Here is a 12,116-nt window from a genome sequence, read left to right as displayed (position 1 = left end):
GGTGTAGGGCAGCAGCATGAACCTAACTGTATTCCTTACATCAAAGTGGGTAAGGTGGTAAAAGGATAAACCCTCGGCCTACACAACTTCAACAACTCTCGCTATGGATGCCAAAACAAGACAGCAAACTGACCGGAGTAAATGTTGCCTTTGTCAAGTGGACAAAAGGGATGAAACTCTAATTTCACCTCTTACCACATTTCATAGAAAACAGGACTATGATGGATATAATAAAATTGCAAGAAATGTGCCATTGTTTCATGTCCTTAATGATATGCCAATACCATTTAATCCAGTACGGCTAGATGAAGGAGAAGGCATAGAAGCCACACTGATACGAAATAAAGCAAAATATCACAACAGCTGCCGACTTTTGTTCAATAATACAAAACTAACAAGAGCAAAGAAAAGGGCAGTTACCCCCAGTGCATTAGGCACAGAAGAGAACCGCGGGAAGAGACAAAGGACCTCAGACCCTCCAAAAGTACGGTGCTTCTTATGCGAAGAAGATGATAAAATATCGAATTTAAGACAGGCAATGACCATGCAGCTGAATGAAAGGCTTAATCCGTGTGTCCGGAGCCTAAACAACGGAAAGCTCCTAGCAAAGTTAAGTGCTGGTGATGTTGTTGCCCAAGAGCTGAAGTATCACCTTCGATGCTTGGCAGACTTATACAACTCAGAGAGAGTACATTTCCCCCTCTCTCAGCAAGAATGGTAACCTACGTCCAAGCATCAAGTCAGATCTTGTGGAAATTCTCCAAGGGAAAGTCCAGCTTCCAGAATCTGTACTGATTAATTGTTGATGGGGCCTCACTGCACCTTTGCACCGAAAACACCAAAGACATTTGAGGAATATGCCAAAAAGTATATCCTTCCCTTGGTGGAGAACTACAGCAACACGCACACAAGAGAACAGACATCATTTTCGATGTATTCCATAAGACTAGCCTGAATTCAGAAGCCAGATCTCAACGTGGAAAGGCCATCAGGAGGAGAGTTATCGCAAAGAGCAAACCGCCTGCAAGCTGAAAGAGCTTCCATCGAGACAGCACTAACAAATCTGAACTCTTCCACATCCTTGCCGACGCCATAACTGAAATGACCACAAGCGATGCAGTCCCAATGCAGGGAGGAAAACGTCCTCACCTGTGCCAATAACACCATCTTGAGCTTGGAGGAATTGGCACCCTGTACCCATGAGGATGCTGACACACGGATATTCTTACATGCCTGGCATGCAGCTAGGTAGGGCTACAAGTCTATACTGGTTGATGCAAATGACACGGACATTGTAGTAATTGCCATATCTCTGATGCCTTCTGTCACTGCAATCGGTCTCAAGCAAATGTGGATCAGATGCAGAAAGGGGGAACACACTAGGTGAATTTCTAAACATGACCTTGTGTCTAATCTTTGACCAGAGAAATCCAAAGGAATGTTCTTCCATGCTTTCACAGGGTGTGATGTTGTGTCTTGTTTCAATGGCAAGGGAAAAAAGACAGCCTGGCAGACATTGAATGTATTCAATGAAGTTTCAGCCAAATTTGCGAAACTCAGTCACCGCCCATCTGAAATTTGAGGAGTCTGATTTACAAGCATTGGAGAAATATGTAGTTCTCATGTATACCAGGTCCAGTGCAACCTCATCAGTAGACGACGCGAGACATGATCTCTTTCACGGAAGCAGAGGTCATTTGACTTAATCCCACCAACTCACAATGCACTTAAGGAACATGCCAAATGCCTATCAAGCAGGTCATATTTGGGGACAATGTGTCATACGTTATCCAGAACTTCAGTGTCCTTCGCAATGGATATCGTCGAAGGAAGATGATTCCTTGAAAATCGTGTGGACTTCACTTTCTAAAAGCTGCAGGGAACTGACAAAATGTGGATGCAAGACTGACTGTGGTGGAAGATGAAAATGTAAAAAGACTGGGCTACATTGTACTGCACTTTGCAGCTGCCCTTGTCAAGCTTCTACTGGAACACTAGAACAATAAGCGAGCTCATCCTATCATACCAGCTAAAGCATTAGCTGGTTCTTGGCATGTTATAAATTTCTTCCGTGCATCTTCTTTTAACCCCCACAAAACCTTAAACCTCAAAGCATGGAGGTAGTTCTGGCCCTGCTATCATCTTACAAGCAACATAATTGTCTGGATAACAATGACTATATCCATGATTACTGATTTATAACATGACAAGCATCTACCTTGTTCATGGAGAGTATGGTACACAATGATGGATGGAGAATAGACGTTACACATCAATTGTGCTCACAGATCCCGAGTTTAGACATAGTTAATAATGGGTTAATATACCCAATATAGCTCACAATTTCGTATTTCTATGAACAAAATACTATGAATAGCCATACCAATAAAGTGGAAAATATTGCATATCAAGTCAGTTATTTGGCAGCCATCTTGGAAAAAGGCCGCCATATTGAACTCCTGAGAGGCCTGCAATGTTCCTCTGATTAAACTCAGTAATGTCATGACAATAAAACCCACTATAGCCCACTAAACAACTGCATTTATACAATAGTATACTATCATTTTTCAAAATTAGGCGTCATATGGCTGCCATCTTGGAAAATGGTCGCCATTTTGGAATTTCAGGTGGCCAGCACTTTTTTCCTAACCTCTAGCATGCAATAAATACTTCTGCCAAATTCCATGCTTGTATTATCAAATGAATAATTGTTTGGGTTATCTGCTCCACTACCTTTCACAAAGTGGAATTTTCTACTCTACTTCTAAACTAGACCATGGCGTTGCGAATATATATGTACTAGGTATGTGATACGTTCCAATGGCAGCCAAACTGGAGTATCAATGATGAAAAAACATGTGAATGATAATAGTATTTGTTAACTAAAGCCCAAACACCGATTAGAATGTGACTCTACTTACAAATGAATCCGAAGTAGTCATTGCTTCAGCAGAACACGGGTAAGCATTCGGTACACTGACGATGGCGGGAAACTGCAGCAATGATGTGACGTTGTGAATCTGGCAGGGGTAAAGGTTAGACGTGCTGTAGACATCTGTAAAAAGTAGTGCTACATGTACACTTCGTAACATCAACAAGATAAAAAAAAGAATGAAATGATATAAATAAATATATGTACCCGAGACAACATCAATATCATACGTCTGAATAAGGATTAAAATTAAGTATATTTAACATCGATAATTTCAATTAAGAAAGGTTAATTAATCGTTACCAAGGGAGAACTCCTTTGATATCATGTTTAACACCATCAGCGATGATGAAAAGATTTATCCGAAGTTAAATTAGAGCGTCCATATTAGAAATCTTACTTGTGTCCAGCTGGAAACGATGAACCCGGATACCGAACATCTCTGTTTCCAATGGTTTCACGAAAGAGAGTGGGTAGTGTATAATTTCCTCAAACATCGGAAGCACTGTGGTTGGATTCGGCTTGACACATGCAGTATATGATGAAGCTGGTGTAGAAAATAAACTATGTCCTGATGTACTATGGCATGCTGAGTTCACACTTACAGAACACGAGGAATCAATGATGGCATCTCGAAATGCTGTAAAGTAATAATATTCTTAATAGGATTTAGTGATTACAATAATCGTTATAACGGGAAATAATAATGAAAAATTCAACACAAGTCAGTCGCCAAGATATCCATAATTACAGTCAGTAGCCACAATACCCATAATTACAGTCAGTTGCCACGATACCCGTAATTACAGTCAGTAGCCACGATACCCATAATTACAGTCAGTAGCCACGATATCCATAATTACAGTCAGTAGCCACGATATCCATAATTACAGTCAGTAGACACGATATCCATAATTGCAGTTAGTAGCCACTATACCCATAATTACAGTCAGTAGCCACGATACCCATAATTACAGTCCTTAGCCACAATACCATTAATTACAGTCAGTAGCCACTATACCCATAATTGCAGTCAGTAGCCACGATACCCATAATTACAGTCAGTAGCCACTATACCCCTAATTACAGTCAGTAGCCACAATACCATTAATTACAGTCAGTAGCCACGATATCCATAATTACAGTCAGTAGACACGATATCCATAATTGCAGTTAGTAGCCACTATACCCATAATTACAGTCAGTAGCCACGATACCCATAATTACAGTCAGTAGCCACAATACCATTAATTACAGTCAGTAGCCACTATACCCATAATTACAGTCAGTAGACACGATACCCATAATTACAGTCAGTAGCCACGATATCCACAATTACAGTCAGTAGCCACTATACCCATAATTACAGTCAGTAACCACTATACCCATAATTACAGTCAGGAGCCACAACACCATTAATTACAGTCAGTAGCCACTATACCCATAATTACAGTCAGTAGCCACGATACCCATAATTACAGTCAGTAGCCACGATATCCACAATTACAGTCAGTAGCCACTATACCCATAATTACAGTCAGTAACCACTATACCCATAATTACAGTCAGGAGCCACAACACCATTAATTACAGTCAGTAGCCACTATACCCATAATTACAGTCAGTAGCCACGATACCCATAATTACAGTCAGTAGCCACTATACCCATAATTACAGTCAGTAGCCACAACACCATTAATTACAGTCAGTAGCCACTATACCCATAATTACAGTCAGTAGCCACAATACCCATAATTACAGTCAGTAGCCACTATACCCATAATTACAGTCAGTAGCCACAATACCCATAATTACAGTCAGTAGCCTCTATACCCATAATTACAGTCAGTAGCCACAATACCCATAATTACAGTCAGTAGCCTCTATACCCATAATTACAGTCAGTAGCCTCTATACCCATAATTACAGTCAGGAGCCACAACACCATTAATTACAGTCAGTAGCCACTATACCCATAATTACAGTCAGTAGCCACAATACCCATAATTACAGTCAGTAGCCACTATACCCATAATTACAGTCAGTAGCCTCTATACCCATACTTACAGTCAGGAGCCACAATACCCATAATTACAGTCAGTAGCCTCTATACCCATAATTACAGTCAGTAGCCTCTATACCCATAATTACAGTCAGGAGCCACAATACCCATAATTACAGTCAGTAGCCTCTATACCCATAATTACAGTCAGGAGCCACAATACCCTTAATTACAATTGGTTGGAATTCGTTTGACCAATGTATTAACTTTAGATGACTGTAATCAGGTAAGACAATGAACGTTAAAATCACCACCACCTTTTGTTTCTTATATAATATATGGTAATTTTGTTACGGCTAGTCTGCGAATATCAATATATAATGTGTTGAGTCAATGAATTCAAGCTTCAGTCATTGTCAAAAGCCAGTTGTGTACTGGTAGCCATGTATAATCAGGTGAGTGAAAAAGAATGTGATGTGACCAAACATCCATTCTTGTTATAGAATATGTGATGGGTTCGGGTTGTTTCGATTTTTACACATTGACAATATAGGGTCACGTGGCGATGGCCACCGGCAAATACATTATTAAAGTACAAAATAGTTGTAAAATAACATCAATATGGACTTTATTGGAAACCGTTAGACGGCAGTGTGGAGAGGGCTATATATTATCGTTTTATAGAGGGAAAGGGATAACGTGGGTTTAATTATTGAACGCCACCGCTAATTATACTGCGGTCGGTCAAGTCAATGAACATTAGATGGACTTGTCAGTTCAATTACACGTAAACCCACTGTCTTTCAGTACTTATAAAAGCAATAGGTTGTATCACAGTATGGAGTTGAACCATGAAACGAATGAACTCGAGAAAATCACCTAGTCATCGAGGAAATGGAAAATGGGTATAATTACAAAGAGGATTTACAAAAGACGCAAAGTGAATACCACTTTTCATTATCAATAAAGTACAGTCTAACCTGTCATAACGGCCACCTTAGTTAGACGGCCACCTGCTTATAACGGCCGTTTTCAGACCCTCCCAATCGTTTTTGCTCATTAATTATACCTAATTTAACGGCCACCTGTCTAACGCGGCCAGCGGCCACCCTTTTCTCCCCAAACTCGCGATCGAACCTCGTTTAAACGGCCGTTTTGACCACAAGTCATTTGACAAGCTTTCTTGACTGCGAGTTCCGTTTTCTCGCCACATGAACATTCCTACAAGAAAAGAGCTGATGACACGTAAACACAATTCACCATGCATTATCTATTAAGTTTGATTTCATTTACGTCACTGGTATACACAATACAGGCATATTATCACTATTGTGGCAAATCACTTCGAAATATGAGCAGCAAACGAAAATCTTTAACTCTTGAAGATAGGGCTCCGTACCGGTAATCGATATGTATCGAAAACCGGTATTTTACGTTTAGACATGGCATCGAGTGTTTGATTGAAAACGCAAGCAGATTAAGAATGAATAATTGGTGTTTACGTTTTCTTGGTCGTAAATGTAATATATCTAAACAAATATTAACAATTATTGGGAATGATTTTACATTAACAAACCAAACCATGAAGAAAATGTTTTCACTTGAATCACATGCGAAATTACAGGTGGAACATTACGGTTGTTCGATTAAGAATTTTTCAATAGCTTCATTACAACTTGTACATGCCTTCCTTTCAATTTTGTTCTTTTGTATTTATAGTTGTGTCATAAAATAAAGATTAGTCTGTCTTCAAATTACTTGCTAACAAGATAATAAATAATAACAGATGATGTTTTACATCTTATTATTAAACTGTATTCAAATGTCATTGTGCAAATTGCCGCAACTTGGGTTCGATAATAAGGAACCTCAATTAAGAGGCCTCCCAACAGTGGCCGTTTAATACAGGGTAGACTGTATGACCTGTGTTTAATAATGAGTTAGAATTATTCGGATGTCTTTCTAGGTTGTCTCGGTGATGGGAGGGGTTTATTAAGCGTGAAAATCTAGAAAGCATTTTAAAAGAACAAAAAATGCAAATCAAATCGGAGCGGAAAGCAGAGAAGCAGACAAACCATAGAACATGGACACGGACCAGAATAGCAGAGAAGTAGACAAAATCATAGAGTATGGACAAAAAGAAACAAAACAACACAACATGGGCAAATGGCGAAAGAGGAGAAAAATAGACAAAATGACAGAGCATTGTCAAAAAGGAAAAGTATTAAGAAGAAAAAGTCACAGGGAGGTAAATAATTGATATCTGAGTTAAAATTAATATAAAATCACTATAGAGACAAAATCTTTACATGATCCATGTTTTCATCAACGTTTGGCAAAATTACAAGCATAGCAGACCATAGACATGCTGTTTAACTTCAAAATCAATGTGTCATGAAATTTGATTTTTGAATGGTACAAAGTTACCGGATATATTGCCGTGTTATCTTATATATGTGTTTAAGAATACAATTGTAATTAAACAGATCAAGCCGGGTTTCAGCATCGGTAGACCAACTCATTATCGCGCACAGGTGATTAATCTACATCGTAACGTAACGAAAGTATTACAACAATTCAGGACGGGCGGGCGGAACAGGGGCGGGGACAAGGGCGGGATTCAGATGGTTAAGAGGCGAAACTATAGAGGAATGAAGGAAAGTGCTGTTACCTAATTTCGCAACATGGAAATGACCTTTGTTGATATGACATTTATAAAGCGGTACTAACCATGCAATGTTAGTATAAATATACTTCAAAAATGCACTGAAGAGTGATAAGACAATGTGAAGAAGCCATAGATCAAACAAATTGCATGCAAATGTCAAATAAACGTTTCTACAAAGTATTTGCCTTTTACTGTATAAATATTGATGTGAAAGGTCATGTCCTGAAATCAATTAGTAAAAGGGTAATCTCTATGATCAGGAGTTTATCAGCCTCATCAACCGATCTACTGTAAGTATAGATCCATGTTAGGTTGTCTCACGTGCACTGCTTAGCACTGATCGATCATCGATCGACAGAACATCGTCATTCAATCTCTGTCGCGGGAGATCTCCTGATCTCATCAATACTGCCGCAACATACTTCGATGTTAGGTATAAAAGCTGACATGCTAGTGTAATCTATAAACATCCAATTTAATAGGACTTTCCTGAAAGTATGTAGCCACTAAATCCCTCAAGGAGGTTTAATGTATGTATAGAAAAATGCTGAACATTTGGCGCGTTCGATATGAGCTAAATACAAAAAAGTGCTCATGAAGCCTTGATTGACAGATTAAACAAAACAATTTTCTAGATACGTATTACCTGATCATGCCAAAGAGTTGAGCATGATTGCACAAGATAACAGTACAGATAAATAGCCAAAGTATATATATTATAGATAAATAATGAGACAAGTCAGTCTAACGATTCCAGTGTCCAACACCAGCACGAATCAGGACATGTTGCTTTAGACTTTACGTGTTCTGATTAGCCTACTAATATACATACGTTTTAATCTCATATTGACCTTGGCCTATTTTCCATATCCAAATTGTGACAAAATAATATACGCATGAGTCGGATAGTATCTGTATGAAACATTTAGAGGTAAAAAGGTCTGAAATCGATACAGATATAACAAAAAGAGGACTGCTATAGCATCACGAGGAATATTCCCTACCAGACCAGTCGTTACGGAATCTTCCCTACCAGACAAGTCCTTACGTAATTTTCCCTACCAGACCAGCCTGCACGGAATCTTCCCTACCAGACAAGTCCTTACGGAATCTTCCCTACCAGACCAGTCTGCACGGATTTCTCCCTTCTAGACCAGTCGTTACGGAATCTTCCCTACCAGACAAGTCCTTACGTAATTTTCCCTACCAGACCAGTCTGCACGGATTTCTCCCTTCTAGACCAGTCTTTACGGAATCTTCCCTACCAGACAAGTCCTTACGTAATTTTCCCAACCAGACCAGTCTGCACGGATTTCTCCCTTCTAGACTAGTCGTTACGGAATCTTCCCTACCAGTCATGTCTGCACGGAATCTTCCCTACCAGACCTGTCGGCACGGAATTTTCCCTTCTAGACCAGTCATTACGGAATCTTCCCTACCAGACAAGTCATTACAGAATCTTCCCTACCAGACAAGTCCTAACGTAATCTTCCCTATCAGACCAGTCTGCACGGAATCTTCCCTACCAGACTAGTCATTACGGAATCTTCCCTACCAGACAAGTCTGAACGGAATCTTCCCTACCAGACCAGTCTGAACGGAATCTTCCCTACCAGACAAGTCATTACGGAATCCTCCCTACCAGACCAGTCTGCACGGAATCTTCCCTACCAGACTAGTCATTACGGAATCTTCCCTACCAGACAAGTCCTTACGGAATTTTCACTAACAGACCAGTCTGAACGGAATCTTCCCTACCAGACCAGTCATTACGGAATCTTCCCTACCAGACAAGTCTGAACGGAATCTTCCCTACCAGACAAGTCATTACGGAATCTTCCCTACCAGACAAGTCTGAACGGAATCTTCCCTACCAGACCAGTCTGAACGGAATCTTCCTTACCAGACCAGTCTGCACGGAATCTTCCCTACCAGACAAGTCTGAACGGAATCTTCCCTACCAGACCAGTCTGAACGGAATCTTCCCTACCAGACAAGTCATTACGGAATCTTCCCTACCAGACCAGTCCTTACGGAATCTTCCCTACCAGACAAGTCTGAACGGAATCTTCCCTACCAGACAAGTCATTACGGAATCTTCCCTACCAGACCAGTCCTTACGGAATCTTCCCTACCAGACAAGTCCTTACGGAATCTTCCCTACCAGACCAGTCTGAACGGAATCTTCCCTACCAGACAAGTCTGCACGGATTTTTCCCTTCTAGACCAGTCGGTGTGAAATCTTAACTTCCAGACTAGTCATTACGGAATCTTCCCTACCAGTCATGTCTGCACGGAATCTTCCCTACCAGACCTGTCGGCACGGAATTTTCCCTTCTAGACCAGTCATTACGGAATCTTCCCTACCAGACAAGTCCTAACGTAATCTTCCCTATCAGACCAGTCTGCACGGAATCTTCCCTACCAGACTAGTCATTACGGAATCTTCCCTACCAGACCAGTCTGAACGGAATCTTCCCTACCAAACCAGTCTGCACGGAATCTTCCCTACCAGACCAGTCATTACAGAATCTTCCCTACCAGACAAGTCATTACGGAATCTTCCCTACCAGACAAGTCTGAACGGAATCTTCCCTATCAGACAAGTCTGAACGGAATCTTCCCTACCAGACAAGTCTGAACGGAATCTTCCTTACCAGACCAGTCTGAACGGAATTTTCCCTACCAGACTAGTCATTACGGAATCTTCCCTACCAGACAAGTCATTACGGAATCATCCCTACCAGACAAGTCTGAACGGAATCTTCCTTACCAGACCAGTCTGAACGTAATCTTCCCTATCAGACCAGTCTGCACGGAATCTTCCCTACCAGACTAGTCATTACGGAATCTTCCCTACCAGACAAGTCTGAACGGAATCTTCCTTACCAGACCAGTCTGAACGGAATTTTCCCTTCTAGACCAGTCTGCACGGAATCTTCCCTATCAGACCAGTCTGCACGGAATCTTCCCTACCAGACCAGTCATTACGGAATCTTCCCTACCAGACAAGTCCTTACGGAATCTTCCCTATCAGACCAGTCTGCACGGAATCTTCCCTACCAGACAAGTCATTACGGAATCTTCCCTACCAGACCAGTCTGCACGGAATCTTCCCTACCAGACTAGTCATTACGGAATCTTCCCTACCAGACAAGTCCTTACGGAATTTTCACTACCAGACCAGTCTGAACGGAATCTTCCCTACCAGACAAGTCATTACGGAATCTTCCCTACCAGACCAGTCTGAACGGAATCTTCCCTACCAGACAAGTCATTACGGAATCATCCCTACCAGACCAGTCTGAACGGAATCTTCCCTACCAGACCAGTCATTACGGAATCTTCCCTACCAGACCAGTCTGAACGGAATCTTCCCTACCAGACCAGTCATTACGGAATCTTCCCTACCAGACAAGTCTGAACGGAATCTTCCCTACCAGACAAGTCATTACGGAATCTTCCGTACCAGACAAGTCTGAACGGAATCTTCCCTACCAGACCAGTCTGAACGGAATCTTCCTTACCAGACCAGTCTGCACGGAATTTTCCCTTCTAGACCAGTCTGCACGGAATCTTCCCTACCAGACAAGTCTGAACGGAATCTTCCCTACCAGACAAGTCCTTACGGAATCTTCCCTACCAGACCAGTCTGCACGGATTCTTCCCTACCAGACCAGTCTGCACGGATTCTTCCCTACCAGACCAGTCTGCACGGATTCTTCCCTACCAGACAAGTCATTACGGAATCTTCCCTACCAGACTAGTCATTACGGAATCTTCCCTACCAGACCAGTCGTTACGGAATCTTCCCTACCAGACCAGTCATTACGGAATCTTCCCTACCAGACAAGTCTGAACGGAATCTTCCCTACCAGACAAGTCATTACGGAATCTTCCCTACCAGACAAGTCCTTACGGAATCTTCCCTACCAGACCAGTCTGCACGGAATCGTCTGCACGGAATCTTCCCTACCAGACAAGTCATTACGGAATCTTCCCTACCAGACCAGTCGTTACGGAATCTTCCCTACCAGAACAGTCTGAACGGAATCTTCCCTACCAGACCAGTCTGCACGGAATTTTCCCTTCTAGACCAGTCGTTACGGAATCTTCCCTACCAGACAAGTCTGAACGGAATTTTCCCTTCTTGACCAGTCATTACGGAATCTTCCCTACCAGACCAGTCATTACGGAATCTTCCCTACCAGACAAGTCTGAACGGAATCTTCCCTACCAGACAAGTCTGAACGGAATCTTCCCTACCAGACCAGTCATTACCAATCATCTTCCCTTCCAGACTTGTCTGCACGGAATCTTCCCTACCAGATCACTTTGTGTCCTTTCGGAATGAAAAGCGTTTCTAGCAGTACTTAATGATCCAGTTAAATTTAACAAATATCATTTCTAATCTAGTAGGTGGGAAGCATTCGCTCCTCCGGCAGACTTAACATTATAATATTTACGCCAGAATGGCTTTCACCGAATGTCAGTAATGCAGCATTATTTGTATA

General features: G+C 41.4%; 1 protein-coding gene across 1 annotated transcript in view; it reads right to left on the bottom strand.

The window, feature by feature from the left end:
* The window catches only part of LOC132558931 (uncharacterized), a 32,893-nt gene that overhangs the window by 2,275 nt on the left and 18,502 nt on the right, over positions 1-12,116 (bottom strand). The window contains exons 5-6 of the mRNA XM_060223550.1: positions 3,333-3,572; positions 2,922-3,055 (exon numbers count right to left, since the gene is read on the bottom strand). Coding sequence (XP_060079533.1) covers positions 2,922-3,055; positions 3,333-3,572 — 374 coding nt within the window. The remainder of the gene's footprint in view (positions 1-2,921; positions 3,056-3,332; positions 3,573-12,116) is intronic.

This window comes from Ylistrum balloti, unplaced genomic scaffold (genome assembly GCF_031769215.1).
Source record: "Ylistrum balloti isolate Yb309-2 unplaced genomic scaffold, AGI_CSIRO_Ybal_v1 Utg370840, whole genome shotgun sequence".
Classification (NCBI taxonomy): domain Eukaryota; kingdom Metazoa; phylum Mollusca; class Bivalvia; order Pectinida; family Pectinidae; genus Ylistrum; species Ylistrum balloti.
This window is presented reverse-complemented; position numbering and strand designations above follow the sequence as displayed.